Source organism: Hipposideros armiger, unplaced genomic scaffold (genome assembly GCF_001890085.2).
Source record: "Hipposideros armiger isolate ML-2016 unplaced genomic scaffold, ASM189008v1 scaffold_656, whole genome shotgun sequence".
In the NCBI taxonomy this organism is placed as follows: domain Eukaryota; kingdom Metazoa; phylum Chordata; class Mammalia; order Chiroptera; family Hipposideridae; genus Hipposideros; species Hipposideros armiger.
This window is the reverse complement of record NW_017732006.1, coordinates 296,594-322,062: the sequence shown is the minus strand read 5'-3', so window position 1 is coordinate 322,062 and position 25,469 is coordinate 296,594. Positions and strand designations below refer to the sequence as shown.

General features: G+C 41.2%; 1 protein-coding gene across 2 annotated transcripts in view; it reads left to right on the top strand.

Moving 5' to 3' along the window:
- Positions 1-25,469, top strand: part of USP13 (ubiquitin specific peptidase 13) — a 107,686-nt gene that overhangs the window by 27,714 nt on the left and 54,503 nt on the right. For both annotated transcript variants that reach the window (XM_019626087.1, XM_019626088.1), the window contains exons 3-6: positions 2,273-2,333; positions 10,396-10,517; positions 15,951-16,093; positions 17,394-17,578. In XM_019626087.1, coding sequence (XP_019481632.1) covers positions 2,273-2,333; positions 10,396-10,517; positions 15,951-16,093; positions 17,394-17,578 — 511 coding nt within the window. The remainder of the gene's footprint in view (positions 1-2,272; positions 2,334-10,395; positions 10,518-15,950; positions 16,094-17,393; positions 17,579-25,469) is intronic.

Here is a 25,469-nt window from a genome sequence, read left to right as displayed (position 1 = left end):
TAAAAGGATGAGTGCTGTGGCTTCCTGCCTGATCTCCTTCTTTCAAACTTGCTGCTTTCAATCCCACCCAGTCTGCGCACTGCACCCAGATTGACCTTTCCAATTGCACATATCTGTGCATCTGTGGCACACTGAAGCTTAAATCTCTGATGTCTCGCCCTTGGTTGCAGGATGAAGTCCAAACTCTGCACGTGATTACAAGGCCCCCCATGATCTGGCCCATGTAGCCTTTCTAAACGTCACTCTTACTCCACCAGCTTTGTGCTCTAGACATAGCAAACCCCTTCTCCTTTCTGGAACACACCATGATTTCATGCCTTTGCACATGTTTTTTGTTTGTTTGTTTGTTTGGGATGCCCTACTTCTACCCCCGTTCTTCTTTTATCTGTTGCATTCCCTGTGGTCAGCATATCCATTTATCTGTTCATCATCCATCTATCCACCTGTCCATCATCCATACATCTATCCATTCATCCATTGTCCATCCAGCAAATATAGCAGCTGCTATATTCCAGGCCTGTTGCTCTTCTTACCTGACCAGCCCTGGTCACATTGTCCATCCCCAGAAGAACCATCATTCCTTCCTTATGATAGGATTGGGCCTTTTGCACAGCCGTCTTAACACTCACTAGAATCTATTGTGCTATTTGTTTGCAAATAAGTTCCTCAGCTATGCTGGTGGGCTCCTCAAGGGATGGAGTGTGTCTTCGTTCACTTTGCAGCCTGAGCACCAGCGCAGAGCCTGACACACAGGCAGAGTCCTGTCTTCTGACCGAGGAGTCCCAGTTTCTCAAACCCTGTTGATTTCTAGTGGTGACTGATGTAGGTGCAGAGGTGACGATCTTTGGAAGGAAGGCCTAGTTTTTTTTTTTTTCCCCTGAGAGGAAGTAGATCTAATTCAAGTCTAAGGTGTGAATCTCACAATTGGGGAGAGCTTTATGTTCTAGTAGGTCTTCATGAAGCCTCCCTCCTTTCTTCCTCCATCATCACGCAGGAATGCAGAGGACAGTGAGGTTAGAAACAATTAAAAAGATGACGTTAGAACAATTAAAAAGATGACATAAACTCCTGTAGCGAGATTTCCAGTGACTACCAGGACTGTTAAATGTGTCCTTGGCACCAGTTTGTTTTATCCTTTTTTTTGAGGCAGGTAAGTGGAGGCGAGAGGAACAGGGGCTCTGAGACCATGGAAGAAAGGGATTCTAAGAGAGGTGACGTGAATTTGGCATTAGTATTTGGAGAGACAGGGTTTTGAGCGAAAGTGTTCAATAATTTTCACAATATCAAGATGTGAACCATAAACTTATAGTAGAAGCTATAAAAACATAATGTGAGGATCACACAGATGAGTCAGCCTTCAATGCCAAATGATAAAATGTGGGAAAGGAAAGTTAGGACTAATAAGAGGACAAACTAAAGAAGCGTCAGGGCCTATATGCTGCCATAACGTGCCCATGTGACAAGGTGCAAGGGTTTGACCCGCCCCCTGCGGTGTCTTGGAAATGTGCTCTTTTCTGTTAGCTGAAAGAACGTACAATGTGGAAATACTGTTTTGGCCATTGGAAATGAATATTTTTATAATCTACTGGAGAGTAAAATTTTTTTGTGTGTCAGAGGATGATGCATGACCTCTTCACAAACACTTGGTGGGTGTTTATTTCATTGCTGCCGAGGACTTCAATGATATGTAGAAAAAACACGAAGCTTAGGATGGCAAACATAGCCAGCCAGCCATCCGTGGGTGCTCCAAAAATGTTTAGGGAGCTTAGATTGACGTGTGATATGACCAGAATGTCAGTGACTATGTATCAATATTTTTTATGTCTTTCAACAATAATTGTTGGGCAAGCCCAGCGCCCACCACGGGGGACCCAGTAGGTGGCAGGGGAACAAGAGCCTCCCCCCTGGAGCCCCCACTATCTTCCCAGAGTAGCTCCAGCATTGAACATGGGCTCCAGGCTCTTAGGAGAATGTGCCGATTTCAAGTTGAAACACCTCCTTCACTTTGAGGCCTGGTTCCACTTCCCTTTCCAGAAATGCTTTCTTTATAATTAGGGAAAACTAATCAGGTAGAACAATTGTATTGCCCTTCATTTACCTTCATTGACCTGGGTCAAGTTCCTGTTTATCCTAGAATTGCTAATCCAGGTTGAGTATTTCCTCTGGACTTTTATAAAAACTGGCAACCTCTGAGATGGACTCTCACCCCTACTCCCAGCTCCCAATTGTTTATTCCACAAGCTGCATTTTAACAATTTTTTTTTTCTTCCAGAAGGTAAAAGGGGCATCTGGTGGAGCTTTACCAAAAAGGAGGAATTCCAAGATGTTTTTAGGTAATATACATACTTATCAATAGCATGCCCAGATTGTGTGTGTGTGTGTGTGAAAAATAGGTTGTTTATTGCTCTACAATTGAACGATGAGCAGAACCAATTTAATTGGAGATGACCTGCCTCTACTTTGTGTTTATGTAGTTGTAAAGGATGTTTTTGGCATTCTTAGTCAGGTTAGTGTTTCAAAGCAATTAACTTACAGTGACAGGAGAGTAATTGTGATTCTGCTCCTGTCTCTTTTTTCACTCCCTTTAAAGAAGAGACAGTTTGTCTTTTTTGAATATTAGCCAAACTACAGACTTTATTCAGATTTTACCATATTTTCCCAATAATGTCCTTTTTTGGTCCAGAATCCCATGTTACATTTAGTTGTCATGTTTCCTTAATCCTGTCTAATCTGTGACAGTTCCTTACTCTTTTTTCTTTTTTTTTTTTCTTTAATAATGGTGATAACTTTTGAAGAGTACTTCCCAGTTATTTTGTAGAATGTACCTCAGTGTGAGTTTGTTTGATATTTCGTCATTATAAATCTGAGGTTATGCATTTTGGGCAGGAGTACCACAGAGTGAGGTGCCCTCGCCGGTGCATGCTATCGGGGGCACATGATGCTCTGTCTTCATATGGTGACATTAACCTTGATCACTTGTTAAGGGGTGTCCGTTGGGTTTCTCCACTGTAAAGTGACAGTAATTAATAAATGTCTTGGAAGTGATATTTGGAGACTACGCTAATATCTTATTTCTCCTCAAAGTTTTGCCCACTAATTTATCATCCATCAGTGGATCTTCCCTGCAACAATGATGACTGTGGTATTCGACTAACAGTGATTTCCTGTCTCCCTCATTCAGAAGAGCTGGTTTGGCTTATGCAAATGACTACTGGTTTCTATATCATGTTATCATAATCCTATTTCATATTAAGCTTATGGTATGGTTTCCCTAGGAAAAAAAGTAGTTTGATAATGTTGGACCAAACAAGTTTAAAACCCTAAATGCCTGGGATTATTGCCTGAAAGGAATTTCAAAATTGTTTGCATATTATGATTTCCTTTTGGTAAAAATCTGTACACACATACATATACATATGTATATATGTAAATAGGTAGGTAAATGTGCATGCGTATCTATTATGTATGTGTGTACATATATGTATGTAAATGTGTGTGTATATGTGTGCTTATATACACCTACATATGCACATAAGACTGGTGTCTGGAAGTGTCTGGCGGAATATACTCCAAATTGTTAATTGTAGCTCTTACTTGGTGGTGGGAATGAAGTGATTTTATTTTCTTCTTTTTGCTTATCTGTTTTTGATTTTTTTCTATAACAAGCATATGTTACTGTTGTAATAAAAAGACACATTCATTATTTGAAAAGAAAGCCATTGCAAACAGTCATGGGGCTGAGTTTCCTTCCTGCTTTGATTTTTCTATCTTGCCTTTCAACCTTTGTGTCTTTTACTCAAAAGACTTTGAGGTTCGATTTCTCTAGTAACCATTTTGGTGGTACATGATATTGTCAAGTAACTGTTTTAAAAAATTAATGCAAAGGTAAGCACTGTGCTTTTGTGCTTCATACCGTGTTGATAGACCCTGTCCATTGCTTCCTGGGAGCAGTCATCCGCCATTTCATTTCAGTGGGACATTTTCTACAAGCTGTTCTCTGTGTTGACTCATCATTATACATCTCAGAAAACCATAGGATGTGTTTAAAACTCATAGCCCAGCAAAAAATGTCCTATGTGGACTGTACCGAGTTTGTTTGTTTTTTTTTTTTTTAGCTGAGCCATCCTGCTACCTATTGGCAGCTCAGTGGCTGCTCAGCTCAGGCTGGACTCGAACCGCTGTTGCTCAGAGCTCAAACTCTTGAGCGAGCTCTTAACCAACTGAGCCACTCAGCCGGCCCTTTGTACTGAGTTTTAAATAAATTAAATTTGAATTTCATTAGCACTCTGGGGCTTGCCCCAGGCCATTTCTCTCTGTTGTGATATACCCAGATGTTTCACAAATTTATGCTAGCTACTTCATCCAAGTAAGAATTTCGGTTTGCAAGCTCTGATTTACAGCCCCCTCAGCAGATTCTTCTCATCACCCAGTAGAAGGTATTTTTCTCTTGTCAACCTGATCACATCTCTGTTTTCAAGTTGATGTGGCCTGTAAATTAACTTCAGTGAAGGACTGTATTAGGATTACATCTGGTTTATGTAACAGGAAACTTAAAATGGTGGTGGCTTTAAACAAGATAGATGTTTATTTTTTTCTCATGTAGAGGATGTGGGGAAGCCATAAATTCAGGCTGATGTGATGGTCTCGTGTTCTATCAGGATCTAGACCTTCCCGTGTTTTCGGTTCACCCTTCATCCTAGCCCGTGATTTCCAACCTTGTGGTTGCTTCATGGTCCAAAATGGCTGCTGGTACTCCAACCATCACACCCCCATTCTGGAAAGTAGGAAAGATGAAGGGCTTCTAATCTCCCAGTGGGGTCAGCTTCCTTTTGTCAGCCTTCTCACAGATCCTCAAGCAGCACTTCAGTTCACACCTCTCTGTTCATAACTTGGTCACATGGCCACACCACATGCTGCACAGGAAACTGCAAAGTAAAGTCTACTAACTGGCATCACTGAATAAAGCCTGTTACTACGAAAGAAGGGGAGAATGGATACCAGGAGGCAGCTAGTAGCCTTTGCCACAGACTCTTCCCCTACAAGGGACATTGGGGCTGTCTCTTCGTGGAGAGGAAGAGAACTCAGAACTCTCTTGCAGGCTCTCTTGTTTCTTCAGCTAGAAGGTACTTATTCATTGCTATTGAAATGTAGCTATGGTGCCCCTTCTCCTTCACAGAACAGATGTAGATGACTAAGGCTTTCTCCTGGATAGAGTCTCTTCCCCCTCATTCACTTGATGGCTTGTGAATAATTTCTCTTCCATTGGGCTTAACAGTCACATTGAAACCATTGAATCATTTAGTTACGACCTTCAGTATTGGTTTTATGAGGGAAACTGAGGCCATTACCTGGTGTTGACTGGCTTACCCAAGCCTCCTGAATACCATCCTGCCCTCAACAGTCAAGTCACTCTTTCTCCCGATTATGCTGATGTTCGTTCAAGTGAATCACAGCTAAGGACCCTTCCCGCAGCTCTCGTTTTTGCTGCTAATTTTTTTTTTTTAATCAACAGTAACAGCTATGGGTAACTTTTGAATCATTTAAATTGTATACCTTTTTTTTTTGCATTTAGGATTTAAAAACTATTTTTTGAATACATAAAACATGGACAAAGCTTAAAATTGCAGTTATAAGAGGCTCTGTAATGAAAAGGAAGTTTCTTTTTCTCCCGTCCCTGTCTCTCAGCTCTTTGTTTAGTCTCCCCAGAGACAAACAGTATTTTCTGTTTGTACATCCTTATATACCTTGTATGTTCTTCCAGTGATAGTCTATACATATACCTTGCTTTTAGACTTTTTCCTGTAGGCAGTGGCGAGCCATTAACACTTTGGTTCCTAAACTGTGCTCTAAGGCACCCCGGGGAGCTGCAATGAACTCACACGCGCACCTTGGGGAGTTTTAAATTTTAAGGGCACAAAGTGATGCATGAACCATTAGCTCATGTAGTTTCACCGGTAGAGTATCTTCTGTTCCTTTCAGTGACTTCATCTCCTTGTGAAGCTGTTTTTTTGTTTTGTTTTGTTTTGTTTTGTTTTTGTGATTTCTATGGTAAAAGACAAGTACCCTGTGAAAATAAATGTGGAACGGGAAAAAGGGAGGCAGCGTCCAATCTGACTCAAAGAGAAGTTGTGCAGTGCCCAACAGGTGCACTCATTCTGTCAGTAAGGAGCTGTGGTTATTTAAGAACAAAATAAAACGTGTTTTTCTTTCTATTTATGTGTATTATTTTTTTCAAATGGTCTCTAAGTGGTTAGAGAATAAATACTTACCTTGTGTGGACCTAACAGCTAAATAAACAGAACTGCCTGGCGCTTCTCTTGGCTTCCGGCCGCTGTGCAAAAATTGCTGGGATGCTTTAGGGTGCCGTGACCCAAGAAAGGGTGGGTAGCTCTGCATCGATGTTTCCAGCTACAAAGGGGCATTAGGTTGTTGTTTAGAAAGATAACTTACAACAATATGACAGAATGTGAATTTTGGGAATAAGCTGATATAAAACAACGGTTTTATGAGACAGAAGGAGAGACGAGAGGATGTAAGGAAGGTCAGAATCTTCAAAGAAATACTCTAGGACTGGTGACACGATTCCGGCCTAATCTCATATATATATTTTACAATAAAGCTACAAATGTATCTGGATGTATGTCACGTCCTGCGTGGCAGGGGCAAATGGGACTCGAGAGGGACGACGCAGATTGAATAAGAACAAGAGACAAAAGTAAGATAAGAGCGAGACCAAGGGACCCAGCCAGAGAAGACTGAGCCCCGCATCGGGTCAGCGCATGGCTTTTATTGAGAATTTTCAAAGAAGTAAAACTGCTGTCAATTAGTAACCATGTGTAATTGTGTTCCTTAAGGCTGTTTTCCATTAACCCATCCCATTGTATTCCAACAAATGCTATGCCTTCATACATCACCACACAGCCCCAGGACACCTTGTTACTGTGTCCTCCCAGGGACGATAACTGATATCATTCCATCAGGTCCCAGTCATACCGAGACACCCCCCAGAGAAAGCTTTACCGATATCATTCCACCGGGCCTCGGTCATACCAAGACACTCTCTCAAGACTAATAGGGTCAGGGGCTAATGCAGAGGGGGTGGTCTTGGAATCAGCTGTAAGGCAACAGATGTATAAATAACTGCTAATGCATTTCCTTAAAATACTGTATCTTTGGTATGTCATTCAAACAGTGTTACATATTCATAATTTTATTAAGTACCCCTCCGCCCAACATTCATAAACAGGAGAAAATGAGTTACGTCCTTCTGTGTCTGAAGACGGGTACTTCAAAGAGCTATTAATACCTTTTCACATCAGACAGCTTAAATTCCGCTTTTTGGGCTTTAGCCCTGGCATTCATGCTTGGTGGGAAACAGGTTGAAAACAGAACATTTGTGGAGAGCTCCAGGAATAGACCTGTTCCGAAAACCCACCTGGGCCTATAATGACCAGAAGGTTCAAGTGAACCCCAGGTTGCCTTTTCCTTCTGAAGGAGGTTGTGGAACAGGGTCTGTGCTCCAGGGCCTTTCTCCTTGTGCCTTCTTTTGAGGGTAAATGGTTGGTCAGATTTCACAGCACTGAAACAGCCAGATTGCTTACCTCCAGCTCATCAATCAAAGTCAGCACGGCCAGGCCCAGAGAACTCTGAGCTGGGAATCAGAACCCTGGTTTTATTTCGGGATCCATTTCTCCCCTGTGCTGCTTTGTAGCTTAGGCAAGTTACTTCTTGGAAATGGGTGTGGTCCCACCCACTTCTCCCAGGAGCCTGAGAGGGTCATTGAAGTAGAGTTGGGCAAGAAGTATTTCAAAGGAAAAAAATTTTTTTTAACTTAGGAAAAGAGCTCATCCAGGTATTGCCAGTTCATAGCCACCATGGCAAGCGATGCTGGGAGAAGTTGGGGATCCTAGTCTTACCGGTCGCGAGGGCATGGTTACGCCGTAGGTTTCTCAACTAGATATTTTTGGAGGTGGTGAAGACTCTAATAAGAGAAATTTGGAAATTGTAGATGTTTTACTTAGGATTGTGGGGTCATATATATTCAGGAGAAATCTTACATTTGTTCCTTAAAATCACCATATTTGTCCCTTAAAATCAGAGTAGTTGCCCCTTAACCTCAGGGAATTTCTCTGCTGACTTTTCTTTAATTTGGATTAAGATGTTTGAGAAAGATCATGGTCCCCTTCATCCCGCTGAATTAAAAATAAAACAATAAACTAAGAGTAAAGAAGCCCCACAAAGCTCTGCTGTTTTGCTCAACAGCAGTCTTGCTTCTTTTTAAACACAGATCAGTTACCAATTAAAAAAAACAAAAACCCTAGCAACCCTTTTGATGCTCTTGCTTTGCTGGTGCCCTTAGCATGGTGGGGTTTTTAACTTCCTAAAGTCTCTTCTCAGAGCCGTTTACTGAGTGCGTGTGTGTATTGGGCACTCTGCAGGGACTGGGGATGTGGGAGGTGAGTGAATACCTGTTTCCTGCTCTTAGCGCTTCCAATCTAGACACATTCAAAGTTCATATCTTCTCCACATTCAGGTCACGTGGCAGATCCCTACATGACATCATGGTCTTCCTGAAACTTACTTCAGGGTTGCTTTGGATTGGGGGCAGCCAGATGGATGGGAAGGCACTTTTGGTCATGTTAGTTGTCAGGAGTGTGGAGAAGGTGATGATGATGATGGTAATGGTGATGACAACCACCATCTATAGAACCCCTAATGCCTGCCAGGTCCTATACTAGGTGCCTTAAAAACCTTATCTTGTTTAATCCTCTCAACAATCTTGTGGAGGGTGCATAATACTGCCCATAGCTTACTCATGAGGAAAATGAACTTGCCTAGTGTTAAGTAGTTAGTAAATGTCAGAGTGGGATATTTTTTTGGATTTAGTTTATCATTGTTTTTGGCCAGGTAAAACTTCAATTACTATTAAGTGAGTATGTTTTTTATTACAGATATTGGGGCATTCAAGTTTTTATGACATTTAGAGTGTCTGTTTGAATCATTTTCTTTAAATAAATGCCTTTAGTTACTGCTTAAAACTCTTAGAATCTTCTTTAACATTGCTTTTTGTCAAACTAACCTCTTACAGTTATCTAACGATGTTTTTGTTTCTATATTTTGGCATTTCTGATTGTTATTCTTTAGAATCTTGTATTAAAATTTAGGCTGTGTTTTAGCGATATCTCATTTTCTACATAAAACTACCCTTTCTTTGAGAATTCAAGAGCAGAGCTATACACAGACAGATACTAGGTGTTTGGTTGGAGGCCAACAAGGTAATAACAGAATCTAAATTCTTTGATTTTTCCGCTGGCTGCTTCATCCACTAAAATAACTTTCTCCTATCTACAGGGCTTATGTTTGTATACCTGTTTATGTGTGTGTTTGTGTGTGTGTGTGTGAATGGAATGCAACTCAGTAGCTCTTTGTCACCATAGTTCCAAACATCTAAATATACAAACATGATCTGGGACGCTGGCCTCATGTGAACACAGGCTGAAATGTCCATGTAAATATTGTGACAAGACATGTCTTTGAGGCTTCACCTAACCTTTACCACAGATTAGCCAAGCAAAGAGGCGGTGACTTGATAGATAATAGCCTAGAGGGCCTCATCTTTCTTACTGAAACTTCTTCATAGCCTGAGGACAACAGGACATTTATATTACCTGGTTTCGCCCTCTGGTTTACTCTGCAAGATCTCAACAACTCTTAGAGGGGGATGGGAGGAGGGCGAGGGAGAGTGAGAGAAAGGGAAATTGAGATTGTATTTTTAAATAATAGCTACCATTATCGACTACCTATTCTGTGCTAGGGCTCTTGCCTACAGATTCTTATTTATTATCCATATAAAGTGTGTGAGATAAGTGTTATTATCTACATTCTACAAACGAGGGAACTAAGTCTGAGAGCGTTTGTGACTTGCCCAAAGTAACATTAAGTTTTAGAGCCAGAATTGAACCTAGGTTTATCTACTCGAACCCATGCACCTTCTTCCATATTACAGTGTTGTGAAAAACATTTCAATCCATTCATGTGAAATCAGGAGCCAGGTACCCAACAAATCATAATGAACAGCCTATTCCTTTAAACACCTTTAAGAATTGAATATCTAGCGCATATGTCTATTTTAACTATAAAACTGTGTGATATGACTCAGTCTTCTTTATACATCTGTCACTTATAAATAAGTATTCATAGCTTAGGAAAGATGGAAAGGCCTTTTACTCCTGGTTTGGGGCAGATAGATGGTTGTCTGAGAGGAGGGAATTTTGTAATGTCACACCCTCGGTTTGTCATCCCTGTGGATTTTTGGCTTTCCCAGTCAGTGTGCTGCCTTAATGTGTGGATTGTTCTTTCTTCATGTCCTGTTCTTTGTTTTTGTTTTCTCCTCAGATCTAGATACTGATGACGATTTAAATAGCGACGATTATGAATATGAAGATGAAGCCAAACTTGTTATATTCCCAGACCACTATGAAATAGCACTGCCCAATATTGAGGAGTTACCTGCCCTGGTCAGTGAGTGTGCTCGGCTGTAGCTAGATGCGCGTGACTCTCTGTGTCAGGTGTGTGTGCGTGTGTAGTGTGCGTGCACCCGGGGAGGGGTTGGGGAAGGTGGGTTGAATGAGAGAAGAGTGAGCATGAACATAAGCATATCACTTCTTCTCTGTGAGAAGGGCTTGCAGAATTACATTTCAGTAGCTTTGGGCCAAATACCCTCGCTGCCTGTTTGGGCTCAGTACTCCCTGGGCTGGCTTCCCTCGGGTGGGCTGGCTCCTTGCTGCCTGCGACTGACAGTCTGTTGCCCAGATTTTCAAACTGCGCCCCTGAGATGTGCAGGGATGGCTGCAGAGGGGCTGTCTCCTGATTAGAGGACGACTGTATTTTTGTCTCTTTTGCATGTTAGGCTTCCACGTAAGATTTTGGGGGGAAAAGAAAAGAGTGACACTGCTGAAGCAACAGCAACACGATTATAAAAATAATCAAACATTTACAAATCACGGGTCTGCAGGAGCTCTGTGGTAATGCGAGCCTGCTTTTCAGTTTTGTTTCTCAGGAGGACTAAGACTACTTCCTAGGCTTTGAATTTAGATCGAGCGATGAGTTTTTTTTGTTCTCTTCCCTTTCCTTCTTTTTTGGGGGAGCGATTTTCATTTTCCTGAACAACTTAAGCTGGGGGTGGCGGCGGTGGTGTGAGGCTGCCAGGTTCTGTTTTATGGATTCTCGAATTCTGGAAGTGGGCCGCGTTTCTACAGGGACCTGAATTTTTCTGTTTTTTCCTCATTTCCTGTATTGTCATTGCCACTCCATCCTTTTTTCCTTCATTCTCTTCCCTTTCTTACCTACACCCTGAGTTCTCAGAGCCTGGCCACAGATAGCACTGGGGTCAGAGGTCAGGGGTCATGGTCGTTTCGAGTGTAGACATGCCAGTTTGTTTTATTTCCCTTCTGAGGCTCTGCCAGAACCAAAGCTGGGTCTTTGGGTCCTGGAGTCTTCAGGACTTTGTGTGACTCTACAGCCACCTGCTCACTTGCCCCTGCCAAGAGGGGGTGTTTGTGCTTGGGGTTCCTAGGTCATTAGCAACCAGGTTTCCATTCAATCTCTTTTGCCCCTGACTTACTTTATACCTAAATATAAGACCACAGGAATGAAAATTTTCTGTATTTCGGTATTGTAGCTCTTTCTTCTAATTAGTAGTCCTTCTAATTGAAAGGATAAAAAAAAATATCCTTTTTAGTACTAAGTGCACACATTTAGCAATGCATACAGAATTAAATTACGTGTGTTTTCTCCAATTCCTTGTGTTCACTCAGATGGTTGTGACCAAGGATAAAATATATGAGTGGACAAAATGGCCTTGCCTCATCCCATTATGACCTGATACTATATACTAAAGCTTATATCTCTGTAATACTGAGTTCTTACTGCCTTTGTTTTATAGAACTCTTATGTCTACTGTCAGGAGAAAAGAAGCACACTGTGAATAAATGTCATGGGAAACGATTTTTCTCTTATTCACTTACGAAGAAAAAGTCTTGATGTGAAAAAAATTAATAAGTCTTTAAATGCTTTCAATGATTCCTATATTCAGAACACAATTCGAAGTATGAATACTTTCATTTAAAAGTGCAGTGTTTTAGAAATCTGAATGCAGCAATATATATCATAATTTTTAATAGAGTCTTATAGATTAAGAAATACTTTTAAGAATTAAAAACAAAAAAGGACAGAATTATTTGGAAGGGGAGCTTAAAGGAAAAGCCTGGATTTATCTGATGGTAACTGATAGGATTTACCTCTGTAACAAATGCTCGTTACTATATTTTCTTTTTAAGTTTTTGCTACATTTTCGGGGTTTTAATAATTCTCTTTTTAAGCTTTTAAATAACCCAAAATTATTGAGCTCAAAATCACCCAACCAGGTGAGTCTTCCTTCATCTCTTGAGCTTCTCGGCTGGAAAAAGATCAGTTTCGGATGCTCTCTAGATTCTACCACAAGGTGAAACCACCTCTCAGCAACGCAGGCTTCACAGAGACATAGCATGTAGGGCGCAGTAGGGATCTCAGAACCTGGAACCCAGTGAGCTGCTGTAGACATCAGAAACTCAAGCAGTGGTGTGCTTGTAAATGATTAGTTAGCAGCCAGCTCCCTGGGGGAACAGTCCTGCTTTGTAGTGTTCATGCTAGTGTTTGTGGTGTAAATACTGCCACCATGGCTGATTTCAGGCTCACAACATGAATGCAGTATTGGGAAGAGATGCACGGTAGCACACCACTCTGTACAGAATTCCCACCATTTGTATAACATGGACGTAAATAACCTCAAGAGCACCTAGATAATAGTAAGACAGAGTAAAACAATTGTGAAATGTTTTGACTATTTGTTACCTTTTAAAAATATATTTTATTTAGTCGTAAGTTTATATAATTTAATTTTTAATAATGGGCGTGTTTAACAACCAATTAAAGACTTCCTTAATCGAATCTGTGAGCCAATTTGAGCCAGTTTCAGAATGCTACTGAACTTGAGCTCTGTGGACTAGTAACAAGGTCTCTCGCTTCATGCCAGATAACAAATCCAGGGAAAGATAATTCACAGTGTAATTACAGGATGATGAATCCTGACCTTCAGCTATGATCCATGAAATCTTCAGCTGTGATGGATCCTGACCTTCAGCTACGATCTATGTGGTTTTAGATGATATTCTGAAAACACTAGATCAGTGTTTTTTAGTGGCCCAGATGTCTAAGGACATTTTGTTGAATGTCACAAGGAAGGATATTTAAAAAAAAAGAAAGAATATTATATCCAAATCTTCATCAAAATCATTGTGCATTGCAAACGAGACCTCTTGAAAAAGATCTGATATGGGGTGGAGAAAATTCAGATGAGGTGGGAGGGGATTGAGGTAGTGTGTGAAACAACAAGCGTATTATAATAACAGGCCAGACAAAAAAGATGAGGCTGCGTAGCCAGAAGTGCTAAGGTGGCATAAATACCCCATAACATCAGGAAGGGGCTGGTGATGAGCTGAGCCCTGTTCTCTAGGGGCAGCCCTGGAAGGGGTAAGAGAAGAATTTTGATAATTGAAAGGGCAATTATGTAACAGTGTTTGTGGTTAAAGATGAATGAGAGTATTTCTTTTAAAAGGTTTTAAAATATATTTATGAATGCCTGATCTGTAATGGAGTATAAGCTTTTTGAGGGCAGGGACCTCTTCCTTATTCCTGACCATGCCTACTCTAGTGTCGTCAGTTTGGGTGTGTTCAGGATAAGCTTGGAGAGTTTTAAGCTGGGAAAAGATCGGATCTAATATTCACAGCAGATCCCTCTGGCTGCTGGGAGAAAGGAGACTGCAGGGAGGCTGTCCTGGGCCATCCCGGGGAGCTGTGATGGTGGTTGAAACTAGAATGGGCGTGGATGAAAACGAGAAGAGGTAGGTTCCAAATAGATTTTGGGTGCAGGACTGATAGGAATTGTTGAGTGAAGGTGGGTTGGCAGCTTAGGGAACTTCCTCCATTGCCTCTTACTCAATTCTAAGGTTAATTGGCAGTGCTACTCAGGGGAAATATTCTGCCTGAAGTTTAGCTAACTGTGCAGGATGTTAGTGAAGTAGAACACAATTTTTGTTTAAAAACTTTTTTATTAAACAATCCAGTGGCTTTTATTATATTCAGAGTTGGGCATCCGTCACCACTATCTCATTCTAGAAACTTTTATTACCCCACAGCCATCACCTCTCAACCCCGCGTGTCCCCCAGCCTCTGGCAATCACTAATCTGTTTTCTGTCTCTATGGATTCTGGACATTTCATATAAATGGACTCATATAATACAAGGTTCTTTGTAGCTGGCTTTTTTTCACTTAGCATATATTTTCAAGATTTATCCATGTTGTATAATAGCATGTATCAGTACTTTATTTCTTTTTATTGCTGAATAAAAGTCTATTGTTATGGACATAGGACATTTTACTTACCCATTTATCATTGATAAATGGGCATTTGTGTTGTTTCCACTTTTTGGCTATTATAAGTAATGCGTCTGTAGACATTTGTGTATAATATATTTTTTTAAAGATTTTATTGGGGACTTGGGGGAGGGGAACAGAGTTGGGGAATAAGGGAATGGGAACAGCCAAGTTGTTGTTCTTCAATCTTTGTTGTGGAGGGTACCAGTCACCATCTGGCTTCCTGTCGGCAGCTCGTGACCTCTAAGCTCAAGGTGCTGTGTTCAATCTTAGTTGTGGGTGGGCGTAGCCACCATCCCACGCTGGGAGTTGAAACTGGCAGCCTTGTTGTTAAGAGTGCATGCTCTATCCACTGAGCCTTCCGGACGGCAGCTCAGCTCAAGGTGCCGAGTTAGTCTTAGCTGCAGGTGGGCGTAGCCCACCATTGAACAGGCATTCTTGTTGTTACACCAGCTAAGCTATCTTGCCACCTGTTGGCAATTCAGCAACAGCTCAGCTCAGGTGCAGCGTCACTGGCCCATGTGGGAATTGAACCGGCGGCCCTGTTGCTCAGCACTTGCGCTCTTAAGCCAACTCTTAACCAACTGAGCCACTCGGCTGGCCCTGTGTATAAGTTTTTGTGTGGACAGTTTTTCATTTATCTTGGGTATATGCTTAGGAATTTCTGGGTGACATAGTAACTCTACTTAACCGTTTGAGGACTTGCCAAACTATTTTCCAAAGTGGCTGCACCATTTTACATTCATCCCCACCAGAATGTTTTTTAAAGACAGCTAGAAATACCTCGTAGCATTAAGCAAATAGCAAATGTGGTGCTAGGCATATGTCTAGGATCAGCTGGGTTTGGGAGAGAGCAGAGAACCTGCCTTCCCCTCCCCACGGTCAGTTAGTGCCAAGCTGGAAATCACAGATTTGCTCATATGTGGACTCTTGTGGCACAGAGACACCAAGGCATGTCCCTGTCCAGGGTCACATTTGCACCAGATTAAGTAATGGAACCACGCTGCTAGCATTCCATGTAAGTGCCCTTGACCACATGCCATTGTGTGATGAGTTGAGGATATTGGATATCTGGGTGTATATTTGTTAGGAGGAAAACACACCATGGGTAAATCCTAGACACTCCCACAGCTAATTCCACCCCTGTAAACTGTTCACCTTGTACTTTTCACTCTGCTTGCTCAGAGGCAGGAATTGTTAATTCTGACTGCTACGCTTGGGCTTACAAGTTGAATTTGGTTTCTTGCTACCTTGTGTCGTTGTCAATATTGCAAACTCTAGGCCAGGGACAAAACCCACCTAGATCCAGGGGGAAAAGTGCTGGAGCCAGGAAACTAAAACCTTGCTCTCCTGATAACTGTACCAATTTGAATTTTCTTGGATGAAGCTGCATTTATTAATACACTTCCAAATTCATTTTATAGAAGTTGCTATTCTCTCAAACTTTTAATATAGTACATCTGGGTTTGTCTTACAGGTAACAATTGCTTGTGATGCAGTTCTTAACTCAAAATCCCCATACAGAAAGCAGGACCCAGACACATGGGAAAATGAATTGCCGGTGTCCAAGCATGCCAGTAACCTCACCCAGCTGGACAATGGAGTCAGGATCCCTCCAAGGTGAGCGTCCAGTAGCGAAATGGAACGTTGTCCCCTAAAACGGGCCAAAGGAATACTGACTTTCCTACCTCTTCTCAGAATTAGCAGTTATGTATTTTCCTGTCAGATGCCTTTTCAAAAAAATAAGCTCAAAAATTCTCTCTCAAATTCTCTGTACCTTTGTAGTAGATGCTGAACATCCCAGCCCATCCCCTTGAGTGCATCCCCACCTGAGACTCCCAGTTGTAAGCACATGCAACTCTGTGCTTGAGGGTTTTCTCTGCCTGTCGAAGACAGGTCTGTGCATGGGACAGTCAGAAATCCCATGGAGTTAATGCTCCCTCCTGTCCTCCTGGACTGGGCCTCATCCAGTGACTGCAGAGCTCTGGGTAAATACTCTAGACCCCTGCCCCTCAGGTGGGATAACCGCTGGAACTCTCCAGCTGGACTGAGCCCCAATTGCCCATGGTGGCTTCCTGCCCTTTCCTGTCTCACTTCCCTGTGGTGCTTCCTGAGGTCACCTCCCAAACAAGGCATTTACATTCAGATCTTTGTCTCAGACTCTGCCTCGTGGGGAACCCAGCTTACAGCAGTGTTTGGTTGTCCCATTTGGGGCTGGAATGCTCTCTGGCTGCATTAGCATCTCCTGCTAGGTGCTGGTGTGTTCCCTGAGGCCAGTGCTGGAAGGAAAGGGCCCCTGGACTAGCACTGTGTCCAGTGTGGCCGAGCCCTGCCTGTGCTGCATTCCCGTTATGTGCTCTGGGTCAAGGTGCTGCTCTTCACTCCTCCTGTTGATAATGGTCGTGGTAATACCGATGCTGAAGGGTGTTTATCAGAATTAAGGGATAAAACTTTTGTAAGGTACCTGGCACATACCCGACCTTTAACCTTCAGTTAAGTTGATTTCCTTTCTACTTAATTTAGATTTGCCATGTCGTAGGTTTTGTTTAAACTGGTTTTCCTAGGTATAGTTAATGCTTTTGAACTTTAGGTGATTAGAAGAAATGTTTTAAATATATTTAAGCTCCACTCCACTGTCCTTCACACAGGAATTTTAAGGAAGTGACCTCCTCTTCTGCCCTCAGGTTCTGCGTCAGTTTTCTAAAGTAAAAGAGCCATCGAGGATGAGCTGGGAGGAGATGGTCCCCATCTGGGTGGCAGGCAGGGCCCTGAGTGGTCCTGCTGCCCTGGGAAGGATCTCTGTTATTCCATTGACTGTTTCCTGTGGCCCCAGCTTGAGTCTCTCTGTTTTCTTAGATGTTCATTTTCTAGTTACACCTTGCATTCCAACTGTACTAACTGCTCTCCAATGACTTTCCAGTGGCTGGAAGTGTGCCAGGTGTGACCTGCGGGAAAACCTCTGGCTGAACCTGACCGATGGCTCTGTGCTGTGTGGGAAGTGGTTCTTTGACAGCTCCGGAGGCAATGGGCACGCACTGGAGCATTACAGAGACATGGGCTACCCTCTAGCCGTGAAACTGGGAACCATCACTCCTGACGGGGCAGGTGAGTGTGCCTGTCCCGACCCTGGGAGCTTTCAGTGTCTCCCTCCTAGACTTAGCCAGTGCCTTAATCCTGGGGTTGGAGGGCGTAGGATCTGGACTCAGAAAGCTCAGGTTGAATCCTGATTCTGCCTCGTATTAGCTGTTAGGTCTGGGGGGGTTTTCAAATCCTTCTAAGAATCAGGCTCCACATCCTGAGGATAATCATGGTACCTCCCTCATTCTTTTGTTAAGGTGCATAAGCTTTTAGCCCCATGTACACAGTAAGGTCTTAATAAAAGTTAGCTGCTATTACTATCCTTCTGTATGTCTCTTGGCTAAGAAGGCAGAAGCAAGAACCGGGACTTGTGAAGCGAATGTGCACAATTAAATACACCATTAGAATTGTAGGGGGGAACCCCTATAATTCATTGTGGGGCTTAGTATCATTTTAGGAACAAATGGATGCATTATGGAGCAGATGGGCGTTAAAGGATACTGTGTATTCAGAATCCCTGCTATCAGCTGGCAGCCATGGTGTTCAGTGCAGTGAGGATTAGAATTGGTTCCTATTTGTACTGTCAGCTTCAGAATTTTATTTTTTTCCCTTTGTGCTCTCACACTGCATGCTCTAAAACGTTAGCGTTTGGCCATGTTTATACAATTAATTCCTTCTACCATTTTGTGAGGAAAAAGGGAAATGATATCACGGTCAGTAATGAGAAACTTCAATATTGAGCAGTGGCCATAAGAAGTCATCATCTTAGCTTCACAGAAAACATTTATTAAGCTCAGATCTGGATCAATACCTAGGTTCGTCTTCTCCATCTTTCCAGGCTTTCGGCTCTATTTCTTTACTTTAAGGTAAGATGATGTTATAGGAGAAATACAAAGAAATATAAAGACATTTGACTTTTCTTCTTTGTCATCTTTCTATACTGAATGAGCCTGCTTCTGAGTTAATTGGCTAGGATGTTTTCACTCAATAGGGTACATTTGTCAACCATGCCTTTTCCTTTGAACCCCTTTCTCATTTATTTTATAATTGAGGGCTGAAAGTTAGGTCATGTCAATATTCTTTTGATTCACATTTTGGGTAATTTTCCTGCTTCCAAAGTTAGTGGACTTATTTTAACTTATTAGAGAAAAATAGCTGCAAGAGCTCAAGGTGCTGGTGCCAGACATCTTCCCCTCACACAAGCAAATAAACCTCTCCACAAGCCAGGTCGAATCTTAAGACTTAAGGATCTGAAGAGGAAATTCAGGATATGTGGCTGGATTCGGGTTACAGCAAGGTATTTGTCGGTCATTGTCATGTTGAATGACTGCTGTATAAGGCAGCCATTATTGTCCCATTAGAGGACCACAGAAAGAAGGGTTTGTAATGTAGGAATTCTATTGGATAAAATTATAAGGGGAGAATAATGCAAATGTTTCTACCTTCTCTGCTGTCTCATGTAGTGCTTTGGTAAGACCAGTTATTAGAAGTCCAGCTCTTAGACCAACCTATCCAAGACTGCAACTATTTGTGTATGTGGCTTAGTTGTAGAATTTTAGTTGTTTGAAGAGCAGGCTATGCCTTACTTATCTCTGGGTTCCATACAAAATCTTACATAGTAGGCAGACATACTTTTGTTAAATGAACCATCTGGTATATAAGTATTTAAAGAGAATATTTAAATATATGCTAGTAATAAAGGCAAAGGTTAATTCTGTTTTCTATGCATCTTTAATTTTCCAGAAGCCTTTTTTCTAGTGTGAAACTTATTTTTAAACTGCAATTTAGAGTACATTTGAAGTTTATTTCCTTTCAGCTTGAAGAAAGGAAGTTTTCTATTTGCCCCTTGGTTATACAAGAAGCAGATGTTCAGTGTAACATATTTAGAAAACAGAGAGAAAAGTACAGAGAAGTAAATAAAGATTATTAGCAATACCACCTGCCAGAAAAATTACTTCTAACAATTTGGGTATTTTCTTTTTTAAGGCCTTGATCAGTTCTTATACAACACACACATACATACCCCATATTTTTACAAAAATTGAACCACACTGTATAAAGTTTTATATCTTACTTTTTCTATTTAACTTTAAATTATGTTTTCCATATCATTAAATGTTCATCAGTATCCCATGGTAGTTCCATAAATCATTTCACTATTCCCTTTGAGTTGTTCTAATTGTTTTTTTCACTCTTCTGTTGAACATTCTTGTGCATATGCAAATCTTTAGGTATTTGCCTAATGATTTTTTTTAGGATAAATTCCTATGTACAAAGGACTGAGCCTTTAAAATTTTTAACTGCCGAGTTTCTTTTTAAACCAGTTGTAGTAACTTCTATTTCACTAACAGTGTATGAGACTACCCAGTTCACCAAATCTTTGACAACTTTGGATATTCAAGAAATTAAAAAACCTTTGCTAATCTGGTATCTTGTTTTAATTTGCTTTACTAGGGAGGCTGAACATTTTTCATAGTATTCTCAGCCATTCTTTTTGTGATTTTCTTAGGCTGATTTTCTAGTAAGTTTCTGTGTAGGTGTTTTTCTTATGGGTGTAAAAAAAAACTTTAGCTCTTAAGAATAGTAACTCATTATCTGCCATAGTTGAGGTATGTTTTTTTTTTTTTTAGAGGAAGGAGAACTTTTAAGGTTTTCTTTATCGTGTTGAATAAACACTCCTGTTTCAATCATAGATACATAAAACGGTAATACCAGTGTGAATCATATACCCTGTGATGAGGGTTCTTGAATTCATTTAGCTGAAATGTTCACTTTTTGAAAAAGATCAGGATTTGATTCCTACGTATCTTGAACAGAGTTGGTTTTGAACACAAATGATTATTTTCCGTCTAATTACCATTTCATAAAAGTTTATGGGATACATCAATTCTATTTTGGTTTCTTTTAAATCTGTGCTTAATAGATTGCTAACTCTGACATATTTATTTAAAAGCCAAATAAGTTAAGGAAAACATGTGTGAAGTTTCCTTAAATATCTTATGATGAACCTTGTGTACGCTGAGGCCCAGGAGGGCCGGGTGCCCTTTGTCTGGGGGGAGGGTGGCCCCATCCTGTGAAGGTACCACTGCAGAGGGTCCCATCTTCCATACTTGCTGGGCAAATTGAAGCTGACTGTACTCCAAAAGACAAAGTCTCCCACTCAGGGTGTTTATTTTTTAGTTTATAATGAGAACCACAACTGCCTGTAAGTGGGATGGTTATGGCTGCTTGACCAGTACATTCCTTCCCTGTGGGAAGCTGAATTATATTTAGAATATTGCTTAGTAAACATGGAATCCAAGCAGGTTATGGACTCAAGTATTTAATGGTAGTGTGAGCCAATCATCCTGGTTTCCTTCTCCCTTCTAAGGATATACCTGTTCAGTGAGAAACTCCTATTCATTTTGAGGTCTCAACTTAGAATTAGTTCTTCCAAGAAGCCCTGGTGCGCCAAGCTAGGCCATTGTGGTGGCATGGGCAATAAAAATGGGCCCCGTATCAAATTCCACTCTGGGTCCCATGGGTACAACAACAAACAAACCAAGAAACAGATCACTATACAAACAAACAAAAAACTTTTCTCTGTGGGAGGAGACATTGATTTGGCAAACAAGGATAAGGTTCTTGGTGGGAAGGGCATGAGAAAGGGATGGAGGAGGGAAGGCAAGGGTGTTTTTTCTTCCGTGGTGGAGACTAGTTTACCTAAGAACATTTTCAGTGCCTTGGGCGATTGCGGGAGAGTTTCCCAGAAATGCTCAAGGCAATGTGGAATTGCCTGTCTCACTGGCCCCTGTGCCAGTTCAATAGCATCTCAAGGTGGTCTTTCTTCTTTGATTGTCTTCATTCTATGACCTGGGCATAAGCTCCCTTGAGTTTCTCATAGATTGAGGGTTTGGAATCAAGACATTGACGATTTCATTTTAGTTTTGACCTAGCTTGTGCCCCTCCTGTGTGCCTCTGTAGCACCTCGTACTGCTCCATCGAAGCACTTTTCACAAGATCCTGTAACTGTTTCACAGTGGTCGCCTTGGACAACAGGGACAAAGCACCATGTTTGTTGTATGCTATTGTACCTCTAGCTGCTGCATGGCCCTTCGTACATAATAGGTGCTCAGTAAATATTTGTGGAGTAAATAGATGGAGGAAGACGTTCCAATAAAATGTGCTCCTTTGCTTTACCTTTTTCTTTCCTTTTTCTATTTTATTGACACCTTTTTACTCTTACTTGTTTTTCTTTCCTGACTGTAGTCTACGTTTTGTCTGGCCTGAGAGTTATACTCTAAGGTGATGGTACATACCTCTGAACTCATTAATTTTATGTTTTTCTAGTAATTACTGGAGCATTCTCTGGTTTCTCTTCTTTTCCTGTTTTGTGGCAGGTGGTCTGTAGATACACAAATATAAGCTCATGGTGGAGAGATGTAGTTTGGGTGGGTGAATCAGCACTTAACGCTGAAGAGAACCTTTCCTCTCTGACTTATTATTTTGTGTTTAACCAAGAGTTCTATTTTTCTTTCTACTTGAGCTATGAGAACAGAGCAGCAAAGCTGGCTTCCCTGGTTTTGTTTCTCTTTCTAAACGTGAGAATTTGTTGAGGTGCATCTTTACCCCTCTCTCCCTTCTTCTTTTCTTTGTGGGAATTTGAAGTCAGGATTTGGACTTCTGTCACTTTTGAGGGGGTGGGGAGAGGATTGTAGGAAGAGATCCTACAGTCACATAGCTAAACCATATCCAAGAAGATGTCTGTTGAGGTCCTTTACACCAAACCAGCATTTCTTCTAAGATTATTTGAAGTAGTAAAGTTTAAACTTAATGAGAGCAGAGACCCTGCTTGACTTATTTAACAACATATTCTGAGTCTGTATATATTTGGTGTTCAGTAAATATTTGTTAAATGCAGTGAGTGAATGAGTGAATGAATGAGTCAGTTAATCCATGTGGATGAGCGAGGATGACCAGTGGTACACTAATACCATAGTATCCAACAGAATCATTTTAATCTTTGGGAATTGCTTCTAAGAATTTTTTTTCCAATCAAGATATTATAATACATTTGGAAAAAATAAAAAAGCAAAAAACCAACAACCGCACAAAAAAAGAAATCTTCCCATTTAGAGATAACACATTTTTACCATTTTGATATAATTCCTTACAGATTCTTAGTCTTGGTCTCAGTCTTAGTCTCCATCTCTGTTCTCTGATGTTTTCCTTAGTGAATTTTGGAACTCATTGCACCTTCTGTTTTCCAGCATGCTTATCACATCAGTGGGTTATTCATGCTCTAAAACTTTTATATTTTTCCTTTTGGGAATCTCCATGGGAGTTTCCTTTCGTATTCTCCATGGTTTAGTTAACTTGAGACAAAACAATGATTTTTCCTTCTAAAGTGACTATAATTACTTGTGAAACTCAGCTTGGGCTATTCCTGGGAGAATCCCTTTAGAAACTTCTAACTGTGCTTCTTGACTCCAAGTTTTAAAGTCACATTTAGGGCTGGGAGGAGTCATACTTGTTAGGCAATGCTTATTTGCTACAGTAGTTTCTGAGCTAAACCTTGACTTTGCTAAGCTAAAGTTGGAGATAAAGTAATTTTCCCAATGAAAAAATGTGGTAGCCAGGACTTTCAGCCTGAGTCCACTTCATTTTTTTTTTTCTATAACGACGTATCATTTATAAATTCTTCATTACGGCCAAGTTGAAGGATCACCATTTATTTTTAGATTACTTGGATGTTACTCACTAAACTGTTTTTGTCATTGGGGTAAGAAATAACTATAGTATCTGACCAAATCATGTTGTATCTTTGAAGCAGGTAATGACTGGAGATAGGAAACGTTAATTTCTTCGTGTGGCCTGAGTCTAGTGGGCTGAGGACCACAAAGTGAGCGCTACGTGACTTCCACTGATTTCGGAATCCTCGACTGATGATGCAGTTCTAGCAATTTTCTTTTCTAACAGCGGCCTGATAATCAAAGGCTTAAAGTCTTAAGTCTTTGAAACTATTTCACTAGTTAGTCATAACCAAAGTTAAAGTGTCTCGGGAATGTCATTTTCACCTTCCAGCCAGTATCTGAGTGGTATTTTTTTTGGTCACTTGTCACAGATGAAAAATATTTTTGATGTATTTGCTTCAAGTTAGTAGTTCAAAGTTTTTTGTTGGTGTGTTTAGTATTTAACGTTTGGGGAAATTTTTTCTTAATTGGGGTGGGGAGTTTGTCTTTTGTTTTTCCTTTTGAGAGAACTGAAATATAATAAAACAAGAATATAACGGAAGGCTGCTATCCACAAGTTAAAATGGGCCCTGAGTACAAGAGGGTTAGAAGCGAAAGCTGTACAATGTTTAATCTATTAATAATAGAAAGACGGACTTCCTTTGGTGGCAGCGAGTCTCCTTGTTATCTGGGTTTGGGTCAGAGGGTCACCATAGTTTCTATATGTTACCTCCTGGTGATATTTCAAAGAGCAGGAAGCTTTTTGGAAAGTCTTATCTATTACTGTCCTAAAGAATGATATCTTTATATATGTTTTCTTTGTAATAAATTTTACTTTTCAAATTTAGGCGCGAAGAAATTGTGGTTTTTGACTCACCACTTCTGTTAAGTAAGAATGGAGAGATGCTTCACCAAGTCTGTGGGGTCTCCCGAGAGATCTAAGGAAATGGTCTAAGGAAAAAGTACGGGGCCAGGACTCAGTATCCCTGGGTGCTGGGCCACCTGTGGGGGTTGAGGCCAATGATTGCACCTTTCTGAGCCTTTTTCCCTCATCTGCAAGTGAGCCGGAAGCTGCACTTGCTGTGTGAGGACAAATGAGGCAGTATTTGGACGGCTGCTTCTTCTTTTTTTTTTTTTTCTCTTGAGGATATACATCCTGCCTTTATTTCAGATAGCTTTTGAAAATTCTAAACAGTGATTCTCTAACTGTATTGTGCATCTGGGGATCTTATTAAACTGCAGATTCTCATTCAGTAGATCCAGGGTAGGGCCCGGAGTCTGTACACACACACTCTGAGAATCAGGTTTGGTCTAAAGCATGTGTTGTAGGTGGGATATTAGGATCATGAAGAGAGAAGCCTCCCACCTCAGCAAAGAGCTTCCCAACACTAGGGTGCATGTATGGGTTACTGACAGGCCAAGAGGCTAATCCCTCAGGCCCTGGGGCAGGGGGCAGGGGGCAGGGCCTAGGTTACCCTGAGTTACCCCGCTGTGTTACCCCGCTGAGTTACCCCGCTGTGCCAACACATCATTGTCTTCTCTGTGCACTCCAAGGTGGATACGTTTTGGGAGCACTGCACAATCCTCACGCATCCCTCACCAGCTCTGTAAGATGCAGACACCAAAGTAGTAAAGAGGGATGAGGAGGATGGTGGGAGGCAGGAATTGGTGAGCTGGTAGGTCTAAGACTATAGAGGGACCCACAGGCAGAATTTTGTTTTGTCCTGGACCTGATATACCAGTTCAGCCATTCAGCTGCCCCTGAGGTCCTGTGTTCTCCCTGCTGTGGGCAGGTGGTGTACCCCTCTCTTCCTTCACCCTTCCCTCCTCCTGAATTTATAGTTATGCCACTATGGTTTTGGTTAGAAAAATAAAGTGCTAGGCATTTAAGTTTTTCTAATTTTAAATTACTTTAACTTTAGATTCTATTGGATCTTCGGGAAAGACATGACGTGTTTTTCAATGCAAAAATGCATCATGACTTTCCCGACGACCCAATAGTATCAGCAAACCTTTCTTTTTTTTTTAAAGATTTTATTGGGGAATTGGAGGGAACAGCGTTGGGGAATCGGGGAAGGGGAACAGACAAGTTGCTGTCCTTTTGTTCTTCAGTCTAGTTGTGGAGGACGTCCCTTCACTGGCCCATGTTGGTATTGTGATTGTGATCATTGTGCTCTTCCTGGATGAGGCAGTCATTCACCAGCTAT